The 23,220-nt window shown below is 41.6% G+C and overlaps 1 protein-coding gene across 5 annotated transcripts in view; it reads right to left on the reverse strand.

The window, feature by feature from the left end:
* EPHA7 (EPH receptor A7) overlaps positions 1-23,220 on the reverse strand; it is a 316,908-nt gene that overhangs the window by 4,610 nt on the left and 289,078 nt on the right. For 4 of the 5 annotated variants that reach the window (XM_068231180.1, XM_068231179.1, XM_068231178.1 and 1 more), the window contains exons 13-16: positions 18,555-18,764; positions 16,219-16,368; positions 6,929-7,131; positions 467-622 (exon numbers count right to left, since the gene is read on the reverse strand). In XM_068231180.1, the coding sequence (XP_068087281.1) occupies positions 467-622; positions 6,929-7,131; positions 16,219-16,368; positions 18,555-18,764 (719 nt within the window). Of the gene's footprint in view, positions 1-466; positions 623-6,928; positions 7,132-16,218; positions 16,369-18,554; positions 18,765-18,954; positions 19,066-20,552; positions 20,664-23,220 lie in introns of all 5 variants that reach the window. The other variant, XM_068231181.1, reaches the window with a different exon arrangement.

Consider the following 23,220-nt stretch of genomic DNA (forward strand, 5'->3'; position numbering starts at 1 on the left):
ATTACGGTTTTCTATATATTTTGAGCATGAGCAAGCTATGATCACCCGATTTTCCTGGAAATGTCCAATTGACTAGTAATCATGTATGGGGTAAAACAGAAAGTTGAAGCGACGTGATTATGATCACAGTGTCAGAGACTTTAGCTGCTTAAAATTCTCAGTATTTGATACTTTAAATTACCTCACAGATCATTTTGGCCATTGGTTTTCAACCAAGCACTACACAGGCACACTGGCTCCTGTGTACTGCTCAGTGGAGAGCAGAAGGGGAAGATGAACAAGTGGCACCATGTTGCTTTACAAATTGATTGCATGACTAAATCAAACACATGCTTAGGTTTGGGGTAACTTAGGTAAGAGAAATTGATGATCTCTAGTGAATACTATTCATAACAGATTGTACACAGTAACTTCCTGAATAAATAACATACATGCATTCACCACATCCTTCACACACTAAGCTTACTTGATGCTCATCCTGGCCACAGCTTCAAGAGAATTGTAACCCGATGAACTGAAATTTTCCTTATATCGTTCCATTTTAATAGCTTCTAGCCACTCCCCGACTGAGCAGAATGTTGAAAAATCAACTGTATTTTGATCCAGCAGTGGGTTTATGGACCTGACCACAATTGTTTTGGGAGAAGAAAAAAAGAAACACAATGTGAGTGTTCGTTTTAATTTATGCTACCTCGCATTGTAAGAATAAATCTATGCCACTGTTCTACATGTACTAAAGCTTAAAGCGGGAACTGACGCTGTGTAACTTTCTGAAGTAAATGTATTTCTGTACTGACTGCTGTTAAATAGAGAAGTCTGATTTGTCTCTCAAAGCATGTAGTCTGTAATAAGTAGCACCATTTTGTGACTGTAACGATTGCGGAATCGTTTCTGTGGTCAGCACACCACACGGCGCTGACGCGGCGGAAATCCTCCACAAACCTGTAATTGGGAGAACCCAGGTTGGGTGCAATGCACCAGTGGAGGGCAATTCCCACCGGCAGATGGAGCTGTGGAGTGCAGACGAGCCCTGCCACTGCACTGCCACAGATGCCAGATGGGAATTGTACGAGCAGGATCAAGCAGGGCTGAATAGCCCTCAAAGAGAAATAGCACAGGGACAGACAGAATGTGTGTTCACCAATCTAGTCGCCCCCCAGTGACGGTGAATACACATCAACGGAAAGAAAGCGTGAATGCAATCGCAAGAATGGCGATTGCCAACAGACACCAGACTGAGAAGGACAGAGCACGAGAGTAGCAAAGGCACAGCAAAAAAGTATCAGAACAAATAAAGAAAATAACAAACGCCAACTAAACGCGAACACTGCACTCATTCGCAACAGCGAACGCGTTTCTCCACGATCACCGTGCGTTAGGCGCCCAGTGATAAGCGTACCACCCTAACTAACCAATGACACACAAATACAAGGTAGAGAACGCAAACGCTTGCTAACGGTTACCTCACCGAGCCTACAGCAAACGTTCGTATCAGACAAGACAGACAGACAGACAGGTGGGGCTGCCAGTAGCAACCGCTGCTCTGGCTAGCACCCCTAAGGCAGAGATACAGAAGGAGGCACTGCCACTACCACTAGGTCAAGTGTGATCCAGACAGATAAACAGAAGGGGCTACCAGTAGTAACCGCTGCTCTGGTTAACACCCCAAAGGCAGAGATACAGAAGTAGGCACTGCCACTAGCACTAGGGCTAGTGCGATCCAGACAGATAAACAGAAGGGGCTACCAGTAGCAACCACTGCTCTGGTTAACGCCCCAAAGGCAGAGATACAGACAGATGGAGCAGCCAGTAGCAACCGCAGCTCTGGCCTACACTCCCAGACAGACGATTTCCTGTCGACCGCCGCTGGCGACAGGACAATCGCAGCAGAGACAACACAGGCAAAACAGATAAACTTTAACCTGTCTGCACTAGAAGAGCTGCCTAGTGCAGTCCCAAGGAATGACTCTAAGGTAAACTTTGACAAACAAACAGGGCTGATACTCTAGGAGAGTTTCTCAGTAACAAACCATTAAGATGGCCAGCAAAGGATTCTGGAAGAACATGGTATTTATACTGCCAGCCTTCAAAGGAGGCAGCTAGGCAATTTGAATAACAAATGTATGCAAATTCCTCAGCAGCAGAGCAGGTCTGAAACTTGTAAAGCAAAGACAGGTCTCTTTTCCCGAGACCTGCAGCCCTCAGACTTAAGGAATGGTCAAACAGCTGTCTGTCTGTGCAGACAACTGAGAAGATCATTACAGTGACCTTCCTGGGCCTGGATGTCTGACAACCACAGTTACATCACTGCAATTCCCATACAAACATGTCAAAGGCTTCATTATGGCTAACAGGGAAACAGGACAGGGATAAAGGTTTTATGATGGTCTCACGAGAGTCACCACATGGCACAAAGATAAACCAGCATGGGATCTTTGGAGCGATTCTAAAAGAGTTGGGTTTTTCACTGGACTAACCTCTGACATATGACTTTCAACACAGTCTTGGAATGGCAGAATTAGTGAGAGAGCACATAGGCTATATGTTAATTTCTGGACAGGGCTATACTGAAAAAGAAGGGTTATGAGTAAAAACAGCATTTCTAGATTGTCTGGTAAGCACAAGGCCAATATATTTATTCTTATAGTACTTAATTAGTTATTCACCTCTGCTTGATAGACCTACTTTGAGACTGTGCATGCAATCGTGGTTTTGTTCTTATTCAATACATTTTTCCTGAAAATTCAAGGTTCAGAAATTGGGTACAATGCCAAACATCCTATACTTTAATGGAAAACACATCTTTTTTTTACCAAATCTACATCCCAAGGGCATTTGCACGTCTTCTATTCTTTGGAGATATAATGAATGGCAGTAGTATTATTGCCCTGGAGGTGTAATGCAATTTTCTTACTACATATTGGCACAGGGAAGCTCCCCCTTTTATCCTTTCCTGGTTCCTCTGACTCTAATGTACTTTGTGATATCATGCCGCATGACAGTATTGAAACTGCTGAGCCAGAAGGGATCTGTGCTGAACAGCTATAGGGCGATGACATTCCTGGTTCACACTACAAGTATGCCCTTTTGGTCCAAAAATGGAAGAGGTAAGTACATAGTGGCTAACTTCTAAACACAGAGCTTAGACACGCAATACCAGAGAATACCGGATGGAGCACACGCGGGGAGGTGGAGTGACCTGATCGCCGCAACTAGGATTTGTGAAATACGCTGGTTTTAGAGCTTTCTATGGGACGCATATTTAACTTGGGGCCGGTGAGCCAGATTAAAAAAACTGTTTTACGCTATGAGGAGTGCTCTTGTATTTTGACTATAGACCCTGGATGGTGATTTTATGACACGCACAGAGGCAAGAAGGTCTTTCGTGAGCAGGGAACTAAAGGGGGAGTGGATGTCCCCGTCCTGCATGTGGTGGCCGTAACCTAGTGCAGTGTGTTTGCGTTGCACAAGGGTACTGTATTTAGAAGTTACCCGCTATGTACTTGCCTCTTCTATTTTAGGACTAAAAGGGCATACTTGTAGTGTGAACCAGGACTGCTTACTAGAGGCGCAGCTGCATGACCTTTCGGCAGCACGCAGTGAACTAGACTTTGATACTATTAAGGTGGTGAGTGCTGTATCATTTTGTAACGAGGGTGATGACATTGCTGCTTTAGGGTTAAGGGGCTTAAAAAGTGGCATACATGGAAAGATTAACTTAAACAGGTCCTTCGCCACTTCTTTACAGAAAGTCAAAGCAAGCCAGGTTTGGATGATGAAATAGCTGTTCTTTGCTTCCTCATACAATACTTATAAAACCTATTTTGCTCTATGTAAATTTACACAATGTAGTGGAAATGTGTGTCTAGAATTAAAATGGGGGTGTTAGTTCCTAAACTGCATTTTACTTCTTCTTTATTGCAAGGAAATTAAGTTTGCTGCTTTAAAGGATAAAAGACTTACAAAGTAAGTTCACTTATTTGCCACCGAGGCTATGAGTAAAGAAATGGAATTAGTACCTAAATAGACTGCATTAAAAAACTCAAGGGGCAGCAGCCAACTGCCCCTTGCAGTGGACACTGCTATGCGTGTCCTTATCATGGTTGTTTTCTCTAAATAAGAAAAAATAATAATATTTGGGGTACAGATTTTAAAATCAAACCAGGAGTTCTATGTATGCTGAAGCTAGAAACCCTGCCTTCACCTAACATAGCTGTCAAGTTATCTTAGTATGGAAGAAATTGTAACTAGGAGCATTTGTACAGAAGTACAGTATAGTGAGGAGGAGGTGTACATGCAAAATGTATGCCCCAGAGGCCGCCTTCGGCGCCAAAACTTCCGTTTATAGCTGCTATGAACATGGGCAACTATAAGGCGCCCAAACATACCTAGTGCCTCCGTCACCTAAATTTTCTGTTTTGGGGAGGAGTGGGCTCAGTAAGCCACAACCTGCCAATCTTCTAATAAGGGTTTTAGATACACAGGCCCTAATTAAATAATCTTTTCTCTTGCATTTTTTCTCAGGAGATGTTTTCTTATCTATGAAATGCATTTTAGCTCCTATGAAAAACCTTAAAGAGAACCCGAGGTGGGATTTACTTATGCTAGTAGGGCACAGAGGCTGGTTGTGCACACTAACACCAGCCTCTGTTGCCCCATGGTGTGCCTCCAAGACCCCCCTGCGCGCCGCTATACCCCCCGCAGTGCTGGCGACACGCAGTGTGTCGCCAGCACAATGTTTACCTCTCGCCTGTCTGTTAGCGCCTGTCCCCCGCCTCCTCCGTATCGGCGCTACCCGCCCACGTCACTTCCCTCCAATCAGTGGAAGGGCCTCCTCCGTATCGGCGCTACCCGCCCGCGTCCCTTCCCTCACGCTGATTGGAGGGAAGTGACGCGGGCGGGTAGCGCCGATACGGAGGAGGCCAGCACTGCGGGGGGTATAGCGGCGCGCAGGGGGGTCTTGGAGACACACCATGGGCCAACAGAGGATAGTGTTAGTGTGCACAACCAGCCTCTGTGCCCCACTAGCATAAGTAAATCCCACCTCGGGTTCTCTTTAAATATAGGTAAAGACAGTAATGTCAAACTTAAGTAAATTAACAACAGAATTTGTGTGCCTTCTTGCTTGCTACATGTGTAAAAGGTATTTTATTAATTATAGTATGGACCAACACCAAAAACGCTATTTCTTCTGGTTTAAAAAATCATGAAAAATCTTAGAATGCGATGCAAGCAACGCACGGCATTTCGGAACCTTTTTTCTTTTTTGCAGGCTCACACTCCATTGTTTAACACACAGCCTCTAGCAGCATGATTCTGATTGGTTGCTCCTAAGTGCACTGCCATCCCACTGTCATTCTGACATGGCTTTGGCCATAGTTTATGCTCGGTGCCGCGATATGCACTTCCCTGTGGCTGCTGAGGCATTAGTTCCCCATCAGGTCCGCCAGTATGATGTGAGCTGCCTGGTGGATTTTTTTCTAAGAGTGTTTAAATGAATGTCTGCTTGTACACTAGTCAGTATGACATGAGCTTGAAAAACAAGGAGCTTTGAAACACCTTGCATTGCTCAGACCTGGCATAACTCTTACTCATTGCTTGCACAGCATTTTTAGATGTTTCACACATTTTTAAACAAGAAGAAATAAAGTTTTGGCATTTTATGGTGCTGGTCCATACAATATTGAATGGGCTGATGATTTTTATCTATCTTATTTAAATTTTGGACAGAGGCGCCAGGCAGGTTAAAATGATCTAAAAACAATTAAAAGGAGGAGTACAGGTGGACTTACCTCCTGAAATGATGGACAATCAAGATTGTTCAAATCGCAAATAACAATTTATTTGCGTTGCAGAGTGCCAAAATAAATTGTTATTTGCGATTTGAACAATCTCGATTGTCCATCATTTCAGGAGGTAAGTCCACCTGTACTCCTCCTTTTTAGTTGTTTTTAGATCATTTTAACCTGCCTGGCGCCTTTGTCCAAAATTTGCACAGTATACAGTCCACCTTGGGTGGAGGGGACTGTCCCCTTCTTTCTATCTACAGAGAGCGACTTCTTAAACCTGAGTGGGGTCAGGTTCTAATACTCCTCACCTGCATTTCAAGTGGTTGCCTATGTGGTAACCCGTGTTTGTGAGTATATCCACATCTGTTAATTATTTCGCCAACAATTGTTAGACTTACTGCACTATATTGGGCTCTCGGTTTTTCTTTTTGTTTCAAGTGCACTATTTATTTAAGTATTTATATAGCACTGACAAATTATGCAGCACTGTACAGAGTATACTGCTTTGTCACTTACCTGTCCCTCACAGGAGCTCACAATCTAGTCCCTAGCATAGTCCTATGTCTATGTATGTATCGTGTAGTGCATGTATCATAGTCTTGGGCCAATTTTAGGGGGAACCCAATTAACTTATCTGTATGTTTTTGGGATGTGGGAGGAAACCAGAGTGCCAAGAGGAAACCCACACAGACACGGGGAGAACATACAAATTCTTTGCAGATGTTGACCTGGTTGGTATTCGAACCGGGGACTCAGCGCTTGCAAGGCTAGAGTGCCACCGTGCTGCCAAACAGTGGACCACGCACCAAATCCCATTTGTGCTGAACAAATCACCTGTACAAATGCATTTTATTGACAATCTTCTGAGAGAAAATTGAGAAACATTTATTGAATCAAGGACAAAGTACAATTTACCTTTTTTAAAATTGTTTAGGGCCCAGAACTTAGGAAATGCAAACATATTTTGAATGTTTGTTTATACTTTATATGTGGCCATCCAGAATATCATGCTACTAAAGTTTTAACTAATTTCAGTATAAAGTAAAATGTAAACAAAGTAAACACATTGATAGATATTAACATATAAATGAACATATTAGTGACAAATATCAATACAGTCATGTTACCACAACTCTTACCGATTACAGGTTGCCATGGTTCCCATGGGAGTTTTCAGACTAGTGGGGTTCCTGATCATTTTGTCTAGAATTCCAACAATCTGTTCAAATTTAGGCCTTTCTCCACGTTCTTTCTGCCAACAATCTAGCATTAGCTGGTGAAGACCAGCAGGACAGTCCATTGGTGCTGGTAATCGATAACCTTCCTCAATAGCTTTTATAACCTGAGACCAAACATTATAACATTTAAGTATCATATAATACCTCCCACAAGCAAATGTGGTAATACCAAAAGTAAGATACAAAATCACATTATTAAAATATATTTTAATAAACACACAGCATATCCCGATTGGGAGTCCTAACATTGGCATATCTGAATTTTGTGCTGAAGATTCCCATTGGTCCATTCGTCCTGGCAAATGGAACACCTTGGTAGAAGATTCAAATAAAAATATATTGAATAGACTTTCTTAACATACTTATTGAACTTGCCACCAAGGATTCCCATTGTTTCAAGCAAAGAGGAAGCAATAGGTGAGCATGACAGGGCAGCATTCTGCAATCAAGGATGAAGAAATACATATAAAGAATAGAGAAAAATAATATTTGAAGAGATGATTATGATGCTGGGTTTTATTAAAACCGTTTTATTAACAGGTGCGTGTGTGTGCGTGTGTATATATCATTAAATATCTTATCAATCTGCTCATTTTTTGTGCTTTAAACCTTTTTGGTAAATAGAGCCCACAAATCACATCATGACCTGGGCAGGGATGGATATTTGGTGGGGGTGACCACATAGCAACATTGTGGGTGTTTCCAGTGATGTCTCTTCAATTCATAAATTTCGTTTCAAGGGTGTTTATTAATATAAAAACGCAAGAGCAGGAATATTTCACATCAAAGAAAATTTCCCCACGCAGGTAAATAGGAATAATGAATGAATTCATGAATTTCAAGACCAGAAAGTAAAGAAAATACAACATAAAAAACACTAGTGCCAATATAGTATAGTATTTTAAGAAAACAAATGGATAACAAACAAGTAGACTACTACTTACAATGTTAGGTTGCTAAAGGCAACCACAATAGATGGCATGTGGAGAATTCCATCTCCAGCACTGGCATAGGGCCCGTGGTCACAACGGTCGCCATGGCGACCGGGCCTGCCTCCTGAAGAGGCAGGGGAGGGGCCCGGGGGCCTGGACTCCCCAGGTGTTGAAATCCCCGCAGCGCACTGTGGGGATTGGCTCCCGGAGGCAGAGCAGGGCTACGAGAAGATGGCTGCCGAAGCCCTGCACTGGAGACTATTTGTGTCTCCAGTACAGGGCTTCGGGCGCCATCTTCCCGTAGCCCTGCACTCTGCCTGTCAGCGCGGGAGAAACTGGCTGCAGGAGAGGATCGTCGCTGAGGAGCTGCACGAGGAGGCTGGCTGCACGTCGGGGAGCTCACGTCAGAGGCTGGCCAGGTGAGTGAATTTTTTTTTATTTGTACAGGTTTTTTTTCTGGTGACTGCTCCCCACATAGCATTTATTTTCTGGTGACTGTTCCCCACATAGCGTTTATTTTCTGGTGAATGCTCCCCACATAGCGTTTATTTTCTGGTGACTGCTCCCACATAACGATTATTTTCTGGTGAATGCTCCCACATAACGATTATTTTCTGGTAAATGCTCCCACATAGCAATTATTTTCTTGTGAATGCTCAACACATAGCGTTTATTTTCTGGTGAATGCTGCACACATAATGATTATTGTGTGGTGACTGTTCCCCACATTGCTATTATTTTCTGGTGAATGCTCCCACACAGTGCAGTTTCTAGGCTAAAATGCACCCAGGGAGAGGGTGTAAAAATTGCGCCCCCCCCCCGGAGCAAGGTATGGGTGCCCGCAGTATAGGTTAGCCAGGTCTAGTTTCACTTAGTATAGGTCCCCCCAGTATAGGTAGCCAAGAATAGGTACCTCAGTATAGGTAGCCAGGCATAGGTGAGCCAGTATAGTTGCCCCCGCTATATGTTAGCCAGGTAGGTGCCTCCAGTATAGGTAGCCAGTATAGTTGCCCCCAGTATAGGTTAGATCGGCAGGCGCCCCCGGTATAAGTTAGATAGGTAGGTGCCCCAGTACAGGTTAGCTAGGTGGGTGCCTCTTATATAGGTAGCCAGAATAGTTGCCCCCAGCATAGGTTAGATAGGTAGGTGCCCCCAGTATAGGTCATTTAGGTAGGTGTCTCCAATATAGGTAGCCAGTATAGTTGTCACCTGTATAGGCTAGCTAGGTAGGTAGGTGCCCCCAATACAGGTTAGATAAGTGCCCCCAGTATAGGTTAGATAAGTAGCTGCCCCCCCAGTATAGGTTAGATAGGTAGCTGCCCCCCCAGTATAGGTTAGATAGGTAGCTGCCCCCCAGTATAGGTTAGATAGGTAGGTTCCCCTCAGTATACGTTAGATAGGTAGGTGCCCCCCAGTATAGGTTAGATTAGGTAGCTGCCCCCCCCCCCTTCCAGTATAGGCTAGATTAGACAGGTGCCCCCAGTATAGGTTAGATAGGTAGCTGCCCCCCAGCATAGGTTAGATTAGGTAGGTGCCCCCCAGTATAGATTAGATAGGTAGCTGCCCCCCAGTGTAGGTTAGATTAGGTAGGTGCCCCCCAGTATAGGTTAGATAGGTAGTTGCCCCCCAGTGTAGGTTAGATTAGGTAAGTGCCCCCCAGTATAGGTTAGATTAGGTAGCTGCCCCCCATCGTAGGTTAGATTAGGTAGGTGCCCCCCAGGATAGGTAGCTGCCCCCCAGTGTTGGTTAGATAGCTGCCCCCCAGTGTAGGTTAGATTAGGTAGGTGCCCCCCAGGATAGGTTAGATAGGTAGCTGCCCCTCAGCGTAGGTTAGATTAGGTAGGTGCCCCCCAGGATAGGTTAGATAGGTAGCTGTCCCCCATAATGGAGGGGGGAAGCACCGTAGCCGCGGGGAGGGCAACCCGACCTCTCCCGGGCCGCCCTCCGTGCTTCCCCCTCAGATGTATAGTGAGCAGCAGCAGCCAGGGAGGGAGCGCTGTATACAACATACCTCCCTGGCTCCAAGCGCTGCTCTCTCGTCGCCGGTCTTCTCCCATCTGCCTACACGCGTATACATACGCTGCTTCCGGCTAAACAGGAAGCAGCGTGTGTATAAGCGTGTATGCAGAGAGAAGAAGACCGGCGGCGAGAGAGCAGCGCTTGGAGCCAGGGAGGTATGTTGTATACAGCGCTCCCTCCCTGGCTGCTGCTGCTCACTATACATCTGAGGGGGGAGCACGGAGGGCGGCCCGGGAGAGGGAGGGAGAGGGAGGGTTGCCCTCCCCGTGGCTACGGTGCTTCCCCCCTCCATTACAGCGCCCCCCTCCCAACAGCGCCCCGGGCGGTGGCACGCCCCGCACGGGGCTAGAAACGGGCATGCTCCGACATAACGATTATTTTCTGATGAATACTGCGCACATAGCGATTATTTTCTGGTGAATGATGCGCACATAACAATTATTTTCTGGTGAATGCCCCCGCATAGCGTTTATTTTCTGGCGAATGCTCCCACATAACAATTATTTTCTGGTGAATGCTCCCACATAGCGATTATTTTCTGGTGAATGCTGCGCACATAACAATTATTATCTGGTGAATGCTGCGCACATAACGATTATTTTCCTTCAGACTGGCATCTTGCTACTAATTGCCCTATTTCCTCTGGGTGCTGCGTATGTTTGCAAATTGAACGTGGCACCCATGCTGCTGGAAAGCTGAATTGATATAGTCATGCCATGCACAGCTATAGGGATTCGGATATGTGTGTGCCTCGGGTGTTGGGGGGAGGGGGGGCTGTTGTTGGGGGGAGGGGGGGCTGTTGTTGCCGGGAGGGGGGGAGGCCCACATCCAGATTCCGCATCAGGGCCCAGAGGTTTGTAGCTACGCCTCTGATCTCCAGGTGGATAAATCTAGGTTCTTCCCTTTAGGTATGGTCGGGTTGCTCTCCAGAAAAAGAACAAAAAGCCACTGGATAATATCAAGGGAGAGGAACCCCTATATGTGGGGGTGATTACTACTATGGGTGGAAGGAGGCACCCCAGGTCTATAAAGCTCCAATAAGCTATTTAAAGTAAATAAGCAGTCTTACCTCAGATGAGGAGTGACTTGGGAAGAAAATTTTACTCGACACAAGTGACTTAATTAAAAACCGTTAACTTTGAAATGCGTTGTCACTTGTGTCCAATAAAATTTCCTTCCCAAATCACTCCTCCTCTGAGGTAAGACCTATGTATTATAGATTCTTGGAATTTTATACACCTGGGACTCCTTCTTACACTCATTGCACAAAGCAACATAACTTCTCCCATATAACTACATCCACCTGCTTGCTTTTTGGGACTTACAGAGGTAGGAGAAAAGCCTCTTGCCATTGAAAGTAAGAAAGGAGTGTTTTTTTCCTGGGGTAGGGGGGAGGCTAGGTCTGCCTGTGCTAAATAGTAAGTCTTTTTACACTAGTAAACATTATGATTAAAAATATAGTATTTGAGGAACTACTTTTACTCATTAAAGCATAGTTTTCTGAGGTGAAAAAGAAGTGAAGAGACAGAGCAGTTTATTTAGCCAATAACATTATGGCGTTCTCACAAAGTAGATGTATTCTGCAGTGTTTTGTATGGTTTAGGTTCCATAATAGTATTCCTTACTACTGTGGTAATCAAGTTAAAATACATTGCTGTAAACTTCATTAAACCCCAGAGACCTGAGTAAAAAGGCATAGAGAGAATCAATCAGGAGGACATGTAAAAGGTTACAATGAAGTTATAAGGTAATTCACGTCATTGACAATGTGCTACAAAGCTCTTATAAAACTACTAGTGAAGTATTCATGCCTCTGAATGTCATGCAGTGAAGGATTGTCTGAAATTGACTTGCAGGAAGGCTGGGAGACAAAAGACTTTTATTTCTGGCAGCACACGAGAGAGAATCAGGGTAGAGTGGTAAGCTCCAATTAAGTGTTATCATGATGTCAGTTCAGAGAAATGAAATAACAATTTAATAAATAAAAATGATTTCTATTACATTTCTACCTGGGAAGTAAGATTGTGATGTTACTTTGTTAAAAATAGTGGCTTGTAAAATAGTTTGCAGGTATCTAACTACAATCAATCAAATAAATGTATGCAACAGGATATTTAGTAAGAATACCATAATGTATTGGGCCGTATCTACACTGGCATCAATAGGCGGCACCCACAGTGCGTTTCTGATTGCTTCTGGTTGCTTGGTGCAAAAAGGTAATAGAAGCTGAATAAAATAAACCGCAAGGTCAATGCAGGGATCTCAACAAGGCTACGCAAAAAATAATGCTACTTGCTATTTCACTTAGGTGCTGTTACCTCTATTGGCTTGCATAATGTTTCTACACTTAGAGTTTAAAAAGTAAAGTCCACATAAAGATAATACTGCATGAAGTGTTATTTCTCCTTGGTGTAACTTCAGCTTCCATTATGACTGCCCTGGAGGAGTGCTAAAAGTACATTCAAAGCTAAAATGTAATCTTCAAATGCTTACAATGGCTTATATATTCAGGGATTGTTCTATGTGTGTAACACAATGGGGTTGGCTTATAAACAGTTCATCAAGAATATCAGACAAGCACACACAGTAAAGGCCTGAGCACACTTGCACACTTCTGTGCATATTTCAGCTATGTGCATCGGACTGCAACAGGATTGAGGAAATGTCTGAAAGGGAGTGCATCAGCAGGGTGAGAGGGATGACATCCTCTATGTACTACACAATGCAGGCAGGAGCTGGCACAACCGAAGTAATACTTTATTGGTTCCATAAAAAAAAAAGCAAATGGCTAACGTTTCGCAGCCATGTGGGGCCCCTTTCTCAAGGCAGAATTTGCTCACAGGCAACAACCTGTCAGCCACTTTTGCAGAGTCTCCTGTAAGAGAAGTTGGAGATAGGCCCCTCTGTACACTCAAGCTGTATTTCAGGGGGTCAGCGCTGTTTTCTGAAGGGTCGCAGAAGGATGGCGAGGGCACAGGATGACTGGGGGGTTGCAAGAAGCCCCTGGTAAGTTAAATTGTTTATTTTGTAGGCTTAAGTTAAACTTTGAATTTCTTTCTCATATATCACAATGACCCTCCTAATGACAAACCCATCGCCATCAACACGGAGGCTTGGGAGGCCTGATAGAGATACACCCTATGCCTCCGTAATAAGTCTGAACCAGAAAATACGACGGAAGCCAGCAAAACCGTTCTCCTCCTAACCATTCATTGCACACAAAGGATGCCTATCGCATAGGTTCCTATGAAGTGAGATGCTCATGACTGTGGTATAAGAAAATGCACTGAAGACAAACCAGAATCTCTGGACAGGAGTCCCAGTCAAAAGAAAAGCTTTACCTAATTCCTACATATAAGCACATGTAAATCGAAATAAAATGATGGCAGTTATTTATACAGAATCAGAAGGGACTGAACCAAATTATAAATCCATATCTAACAGCTCCATGAAACACAAAAGGTCATTGCGGTCGTTAAATCCTAAACCACCGACACTTGTCATAGAAATAAATTAAGCCTACTTTCTTTACTTGTTTTTACAGTCATTGCCTGGAACATATCGGAATGTAGTGTGGCGTGCTGAAAAGCTATATATAACTGTTAATTTACCGGCCTTTCAGCAACATCCACAATGTCCCAGTATGACCCAGGCAGACTTCTCAGCATAACAGCCAATGATACATAAATAAAAAATCTGCTCAGATTCACTGGATCACTTTTCTCTTTTTCAGTGTATGGCAGATATCAGATCCCACATGGATGACAATCCTACCACCCATCTGTCAGGTTCCTTTTAAGGAATGGTTCTAGAACAGAGATGCAGGGGGTCATGTGACACTTATCTAAATGAAAATCATTTTCATAGCCGCACCGGGTGTGCAGTTACAATAATCTGGGTTGGAATCACTCACAGCCTATCTAGAAGGTAAATATTAGGCCTATTCTAAGGCTCTTTACAGACATTAGCTGATGTCTCCAATTTAGAGCAATCCTGAAATGTACTAAAATAAAAATAAAAACATATGTGCCGCATTTGTGAAAAGTCTCTGGATTGTCCAAAGGCTTCCTGGATCCTTCTCCAGGACACTGATCTAGCCCTTGGTCTCTAATTTCTGCCTGGAAGCATGGCTGTGAAAAAGTGAATCAGCACAGGGCATGCGCAAGTACTGTCCACCCCTGCCCAGCAGAATAAAGTGCTCATGCACAGGACTTCTTCCTTTGTGCACAAGTGTTTCCCCTAAACTGGCCATGCATGGACCTTACTCATGCATGCCCAGTCACGGCTCTGCTCCTACCCAGAAGAAGCCTATTCAACCTACTGGGTCGAACAGGTAGAGAGGGACACAGTGCTAGATCAGTGGACTAAAATTAGGTACCTGACTTTTATACTTTTGTGCCAATTCAGCATTACTATAAGATTGTATCACAGGATGATCATATATCCAGTAAATTGTGATCTAATCTTAAAAAACAAACCCTGAAAGAAAAAGTGAAAAAGTATAAAATGCTCTGTTTGACTTTGTAAGTTGATGGAATTTGTATTTCTATGTAGCAGGTTGTCTACCTTCATTTGCCAGACAAAACTACATTCCAAGCCAAGCATGTATGGATTTACAGATATTAAGAGTCAGATAAAGGTGGTAGATAGATTGTGCTTTGCATATCTACTACAATCTAATGTTTGCACCAAGCTTAGATTTCGTCCTCCTACAATGTGTCCTGCATAAAGTTAGCAGTTTACTGATTGACTTTAACTGATATTAGAAGTGGTTGTTTAATGCCTGGTACACACCACGTAATTTCCCATCAGACGGGTCGAATTGATTATTTCCAACAGGTCCGATCTGATTTCCGATCGTTTTTCTGATTGATTTTGCGACCAGAAAAATCAATCAGAAAGATGATCGGAATTCAGATCAGACCTGTCAAAAATAATCAATTCGACTAACCTCGCTATCTGACAGGAAATTGCATGGTGTGTACCAGGCATTAGACTGCCAATTATCTCCAAAATATCAACTAAAGATACTTGTTAGTATTCTCAAAAATAGCTACAGCTAGATAAGAATCTAAAATTTCAATATGATTAAATAGGACTAATATAGGGAACATTTTCTGTTTGGTAAAAAACAGTATACCCAAGCATAAAGGCATACCCTAGAAAGTGTTATATGAAAAATGAAGCTTTGACAGTCCGGAATATGTGACCTTTTTTCCTAGCGATAAAGTAAGATGGAATGGCACAGGGATTAACGGTAGCAGCAGAAGAGGTGATGTTAAAGGAATCATCTGGGATTTCATGCAGCATATTATTTGATGTGAAAAGAACTGGAAATGGCTCACACACTCTTCAGTAATGGCTTGCCCAATGATTACTTGTCTAATATGGCAGTATACTGCAGTTAATAAATACAGTCTATGAGGATTTCTGTGTTCAAAAAGAAGCATTATATGCCCGTTAACTGTGCCAGAAAACATGGATTTAATATTAGAGACATTTGTCAAGAAGCATGCAAACTGAAAGACAAAAACACTGAAATTTAAGCTTGTCAATTGCAGAGCTGCTCAGAGAAGACAAAATTAAAATTAAACTTTTACAAGACTACATTAGTTGACTTATGAATTGACTCTTTCTGCTGCAGCTCTTCATAGCTTATGTCCAGCTCCAGGATAAATACAGATGAGTGTCTACTAACTCGGCAAGCTAAATAATAAATGATCTACATGACTTCCCATTCCCTTGTTTGAATGTTAAACAGCTGCAGCTTTACAATCATTTTATATTCTTGTCAGAGAGGTTTATGTTTGCTGGTTCAGACAGAAGAAGGTGTCAAAGATAGAAAACTTTACTGAATAACCAAGGGAATGTAAATATTTCTTTTTTTTTCCCAACCCCAAGGAGTTGTTTGCACATATTTTGACAGTCCATGAAATCTTTGACATTGAGTCCTGTCAGATGTTAACAACTTTGCACTCTGCAAAAAATATCTCATCACTTTAAATTTTTATATCTTCTTCAAGGTTTGTGATCCACAGTTCAGAATCAATCGGGCGGAAGAAACCTGTGTTTTCTGGGATTAAAACAGCTTTATTCTTAAATAAACACTGTAGTTTTGAATTATTTGCTTGGGTAACTGATATGGAGGTTTTAAGCTATATACAATAACAAAATCCATGCAAAAAAGATCATAATTATACTGTACTGGTGCGTAAAAGAAGCAAAAAAAAAAAAACTTACATCCTGGTTTGACATATCCCAGTATGGCCTTTCCCCATAGGACATTATCTCCCACATTACAATTCCATAACTCCATACATCACTGGCTGATGTAAACTTGCGGTACTGGATTGCCTCTGGAGCTGTCCATCTGACTGGAATCTTGCCACCCTGGTTGGAGCCAAGAAACAAGTCACTAAAATTACTGTTACACACAGCTGATGATTTACTAAAGAAGACCATAGTCAAGAGGAGTGAATTTCCTTTTTTAATTTCTGTGCACCTCTTAAAAATGTAATTTTATCAAAAAGTAACAACATTTTAATCCGTGTCAAAAGGTTCTCATTTGACAACACACTCACAAGTTTATGGAATAAAAAAAGAATGGATCATATTTAAACCGATTAAGTAGTAGAATTGACTGGGATGAGTAGGTTAAAGGAAACCTAAACTGAGAGGGATATTGATGTTTCTTTTTAAACAATACCAGTTGCCTGGCAGTCCTGATGATCTCTTTGGCTGCAGTAGTAACTGAACCACACAGCTGAAACAAGCATGCAGCTAATCCAGTCTGACTTCAGTCAGAGAACCTGACCTGCATGCTTGTTCAGGGGCTGTGGTTAAAAGTATTAGAGACACATGATTAACAGGAGAGTCAGGCAACTGGTATTAGTTTAAAAGGAAAAATCCACATCCTTCTCAGTTTAGGTTCCCTTTAGGATTGGGCCAAATTACCATACCTGTGAGCACCATGAGATTCCACTTACATGTAGCCCCTGCCTCCAACTAAAATAGCATTAATAAGCAGAAGCAGAGAATTCAGCCCCAATTAAAGCCCAAGTAAAGACAAAATTGACCTAGGCATATTCTCAAACTAGTCATGTTGCTTGGTGTAAATTATGGAACTTACAAATCACAAATGTAGTGATTTTCTGAGCACATTTAAAGAGACTCTGAATCTTCCAAAAATGAGGTTTTTACTTTAAAAACCTCATTAACATTATTGCCCCTCTTTAAAACGCTGCATCCCAGTGGCTGAAAACACCCTAAATCACCCCAAACTCTCTGGGGTACATTGCGGGCTCCTTCCGCATAGAGGCAGAGCATTTGGCTGCAGCTCTGCTTCTATGCGCGTCAATCAGCGTGGATCCCCGGGGCGGGGGAGAGGCAGAGATCAGCGCTGAATGACGCGCATAGAGGCGGCAGCAAAATCCACGACCAAGAAAGTCATGGATTTTGCTGGGTGAGTTAGGAGTGATTTAGGGTGTTTTCAGCCATGGGGATGCAATTTAAGAGGGGCAATAATGTTAATTAGGTTTTTAAAGTAAAAACCTCATTTTTTTGGAGACTTCAGAGTCTCTTAAAAATGTAACTTAACTGACATGTGACATGAGGAGATAAACACATGTATGTAGAATGCCATTCCTGCATAGAACAGGGCTGTAATAATTCTTTTTTCTTTTTACTCACTATAAGGGTTAAGAATTAAGTTTTGAAAACGACAGTCAGATGTAATGTGACTGGAAAGTACCGTAATTCTCATTGATAACTAATTACAAGTCATAAAACTCTTGCCTTGCAAAGAACACCTTTTAAGAGTATGGAATATATGGAAATGCCAATAGTTATTATTATTATTTAGTATTTATATAGCGCCGACATATTACGCAGCGCTGTACAGTTCATAGATTGTGGCTCGAAAAAAGACATACGTCCATCGAGTTCAACCAGAGAATGTGTTAGTGTAGTGTTGATAGGGGGAGTTAGTGCTAGACATAGGTTATGGGAGGGTTCAATTAAAAGTAAGGTTACCATAGGCAATTTAGAAAATCAGTAACATTACCGATATTCCACTACATCCAGCGCACAAGACAAAATGATGGCTTAACTATGCACCAAAATTTCCAAGCACTGGTTTTACATGTATGCAGACTGGCAATCTTGATCTTTAAATTCCAATTCATTTTTTCTGCTGTGTGCCCTTTGAGTACCAGAAAAAAAGTAGCGACTAGATGTGTTAATAAATAACCACCTACTTTCTTTTTTTTCTTTGTAAACTGACTTACAAACATTTCACCGGCATTTATCTAATCGGTATCGGTATTTATCTAATTAACAATATGTAACAAACGTATTGTTAATTAGATGAATACCGAGTGAACAGCATTTTAGGTGCTATTGAAGGGTTTAATGCATGCAAAAGTGCTTTGTGAATGGAAACCATTGACATTCGTTCTTTTGGTTTTATTAGTGCTTTTGAGGCATCAGACACAAGTTCATGGTGCACACTCTGGTAAGCCACTACATTGAATTCACTCAAAAAGTTAACTCAAAATGATAATTAATAGAGAAATTACCGTTGTTGTGTATACTGCATCTGGGTCATCATCTATGACTCTTGACAATCCAAAGTCAGAAACTTTGCAGACAAGATTACTGTTAACCAGAATGTTGCGTGCAGCAAGATCTCGATGTACATATCCCATGTCAGCCAAATATCTCATTCCAGCAGCAATTCCTCTCAACATCCCCACCAACTGGATGGCTGTAAACTGCCCATCATGTTTCTGTAGGGAAAAAAGGCTATAAGGTTAGTATTGGTACTAAAGACCTACACATAGTAATCCATATATGGCCATAGCGTGTCCCACTGGAGATGGATATCTTGGTCAGATTGGAATCAATTTAAAATGAATATTTGGTAAATCATGAATGTTATGAATGGCTACTGCTTTCAATGGCTGAATGGGTTATTACCTGAGCATTTGATCCCGGTGTGTTTAGTGTTTGGACTTTTACAAAGGGCATAGTCTGAGTAGATCCTGAACGTTTACTTTTGGCATGTGAAGTAAACAATTCCAAAGATTTCTGAAGCAGAAGATTATCAGAGCTTAGTTTAATAAATATAAAAACACATTTTGGTAAAATGTATTAGAATGTTTCTTAGATGAAAAAATAAAAAAAAGGAAATAAAAAAAGGTAGATCTAAATGTGAAGCACTAAACAATCTTTTACTAATCTTCACCACCAGTGCTAACTGCTTCTAAACTCGAACACAGTGAAGCCAGCGCAGGAGACTTGGGCGCACAGGAAGTAACTTCAGCGCCGTCAGAAGACAGAGCTGAAGTTACTTTTAAAACATAATAATTCGACTTCCAGCAATTGCTGGAAGCCGAATTCCCCACCATCCACGGCAGCCTGGAGGGGTAACAGTATTTAACACAGCCTGGACTTGAGCAGCAGCAGGATCAGCCATATACCGGCTGTATCCTACTCCCAAGTCTTCTGCGCCGATTCCTCTCATACGCTTCTAAAAAAAGAACTTTAAGAACTTTATAGCTCCAGCAAGATGGTGTGTAGCAGTTACCGACCTGGCCATTCTAAACAAATGGGACAGATCAATTCTTGACACATTGACAGACATGACTTAACATGTGTTTACAAAAAGGGAGATCTCAAAAGAAGTCCTCCAAAAATGGAACTTGAGATATGTCTTTAATGTCCAAGTGTTTAAATTAGTCTCTTACCCCTTTCTTTACAGAATAGGATAATATGGATTCTGCAATTGTCTCATCATTATTTGTGTTCCAGATGATACTTACCTATTATGATACTGATAAATGTTTTAGAAAAATGTTTATCCCATATAAAAATTCAAATCAGAAACCTTGTGTATATGATCACAAATGAAACCAGCCAACAGGGGCCTACAAATGTTGCCATAAAGAGACCCAAATTTCTTTTATTTTCAAAGAAGTCTATAAAAGGATGGTTGTTACCATGTGATTATGTGTCTTCTCTGTTTTCTGATTTAATCTAGGAGTCAGTCGTCCTAACTAGTACCATTACTGCTGCACAATGTATGCTCCAGATAAACTGCTCACTAAACATGTTAATAATCTGGAGTGCTTTAAAAAGAAACACACAATTTCAGAGTGTCAAGTGGTATCTGCATGAGGGTATATAACATAAGGACTAACTAGAGACATACTGAATATGCTCAGCTTACCATAAAGCCTTTCTACACAAAAGATTTTAACAGTTTAAAATAAAACTTTTTTATTAAGTTTTATTGATGTAGACCTATAGCAGAGATTTTTTCTAATCTTTTCATAAATTCATTCACCGTGGATAACACTATCACAACTGCTTTTACTGAACATAGCTTCTATGTCTGCTAAATTTCAATTTAGTATTTGCACAAAAAAAAAACCAAAGTATAATTACATGACAATATTGGTTTATCACTCAAGATGGTAGCTTTGGTCAGATGGGAATAATTGTAAAATGGACAAATGGGAATTGTGAAGGCTATGAATGAATGTGCTGCTTCAAATGGCTGAATAGGTCTTTACCTGAGCATTTGATCCTGGAGTATTTAGTGTTTGGACTTTTATAAAGGGCATAGTCTGAGTAGATCCGGAACGTTTACCTTTGGGAGGTGAAGTAAACATTTCCAAAGATTTCTGAAGCGGAAGATGATCAGAACTTAGTTTACTTTACACGTAATAAAACTTTTTTTTGTCATAACATATATACATTGAACTATATGATAGGCCTTCATATAAAAACTTACAAACATCCACCTTCTTCACTAGAGCCAGTATCCCTGTAGCCAATACATAGACTCTTCCCTATCAAATAAATGACAATGCTCTGAAGTGATGATTGCTACGGTACCGAGGGTACCATGTAGGGGATTGCCTACACACCACCCTATGCTAAGTGTACACAATGCAATTTTCCATCAGATCGATGGGTCATTTCTGACATGTCCGATCTGCTTAATCGATAACAGGATCAATATTCACATCACTACTGCACAGAATAATTTTCGTTATCATTTTGACTTGTCGATCTGATGGAAAATGTCACTGTGTATACCTTGCATTTCAGTCTCCTGGTTGTATCAGAGATAGTGCAGCTTCCCAGAATGGCTAGGTGTAGTAGAGGAGGCAAATAATTGTTTGTGTTTGCACAGTTTGCTGTTAACTTTACGTTTTGCTTTATGCCTCATGTCTGCTGTGAATCAATATAGAAACTTAAAAATATTAATTAATGTAATTGATTAAAATGACTGCCAAATAAGCACAACAAATCATGCAATATATGAAATAAAAGTTTGTTAACAAATGCAGCACAGTTGTAAGTTGGCCAGAGAGGATAATTACCTCTTTCTGGTGTACAGTATACTGTATTTAACATGATGTCTTTTTGCCTAAAATGTCCTCATATCAAATCTTGGTTTATATGTGGATCAATGCAGAAAGAGCAGTGTAGCATCCCCCAAGCCCCCCTCCATATGGAGCCACTGGGACCCCCATATTGCATCATTGAATCATTGTGTAATATAGAGCAGAATGCACTGGAGAGGGGGTTGCTACAGCTATTTTTCTGTCTTTCTACCAATTGGCACCTCTATGTGGTCATTATTTTTCCATCTTCTCAGAGTACAGTACTAGGCATTCTGCACCCTCTCTAGAAGTGCTCGTTCTGGTCACAGTCTACATTGGTAATATGACGCTTCTTACTGGTTAATGGAGAATGAGACTAGACTAGCTAACTAGCTTCAGCAACAGAGGACAACCCAGAAGACACCACAGCCAGGACCTGGAGAAGACAAAAGACCCACAGGAGGCAGTGGCCAAACAGAGGAACTTGGCAAGTGGAACACAGGACCATTCCCTGAGGCTGAATTGGACTACCTCAGCTCATCTCGATTGCATTCAGCCTCAGTGCTATGGATACTATGCTTTCCCTCCTTACTTCACTGAAAAGAACATTAATGGCCAAAGAAGCATGTTCCAGCAGAGATCAATGTGAGATGGATTGTGCATGTCCAAGCCCTACTGAATGTCTGTATCTTGATCAATCAGATCTACTTATACAGTTGCAATGAAATACAGCACTCTGTAAATTAACTTTCATTCAGCCCTCAGTATTTTCCTAAGAGCAATTTCTTTCGTAAGTTTTATTAAACTTGTCACAGCAAAGCAAGTGAGAATACAGCAATAACAACATTATCAAAACAGCATGACTGAACACATTTCCGACTTATGCACAAGGAATAAATACTTTAGATACAAGAAACTACACTGTCTTTAAGTTTAGTGATCACGCCGTTTAAAACACTGTTACTTTGAAATCAATGTCCTGTCAAGTAAATGGGTATGCTGACTTCTACAACAGCAGACAGGACATGAAAGTGAGGTAATTCTGGCTGCCACCTCAAAAGCCATCCACTTGCTACCCATGATGAATTGGGATTGAATGCATAAAACAAACACTAGTAGTGGCATTAAAGGGATGATCATAAGACTTAAACACTTTTGGAAGGAAATCTATAAGACAGATCTGAAGCACAGTTTTCTGCTAGCAAAGTGAAAGGCATACTCTAAGCAAAATAACTGTAACGAGGTCCTGATTAATAATCCTATGTACCTACATCATTTATTTTAAACAATTTTTTAAAGCCCTAGTTCAGGCTTGTGTTTCTTAAATGCATACTGTGCAGAATGCATCACAATTTGCATTGCACATGAACCAATTTTTTCTTTCACTATGCAACTTTTACATTACCTGTCTGGCTGGGTTTACAATACTGACAAGGGTGAACTAGGGTATGTCAACCCCAGACTGTACAGCATAAACTGTTACACTGTGCATATGCAAGCTGCATTCTGTATTGATTTTGTTCTTGAAAGATGAACTGAAGCTACCTGCAATGCTTTTATCTTTGTTTTAAAGGTAGACACTGATCCATAACCACCCCATCCTCATAACCTTCTCTTCCTGTGCTTTCCAGCCAGCCACTGCCTCCTTTCCTACAAATGGAGTATCATAGAAAGTATCCTTTCCTGCATACAGACTTTCATGCGTGTGGTGCTAATGGGATAACGGCCGGTGCTCCATCTGGGCTACTAACGGTAAAATTGCTGTGCACTTCCAGTGCATGGCAACTTTACAGGAGTTTAGTGCATCAGGTCCAAAGTTTCAGAATCCTAGAGATCTACTTTACACTGT

This window comes from Hyperolius riggenbachi, chromosome 4 (genome assembly GCF_040937935.1).
Source record: "Hyperolius riggenbachi isolate aHypRig1 chromosome 4, aHypRig1.pri, whole genome shotgun sequence".
Taxonomy (NCBI): Eukaryota; Metazoa; Chordata; class Amphibia; order Anura; family Hyperoliidae; genus Hyperolius; species Hyperolius riggenbachi.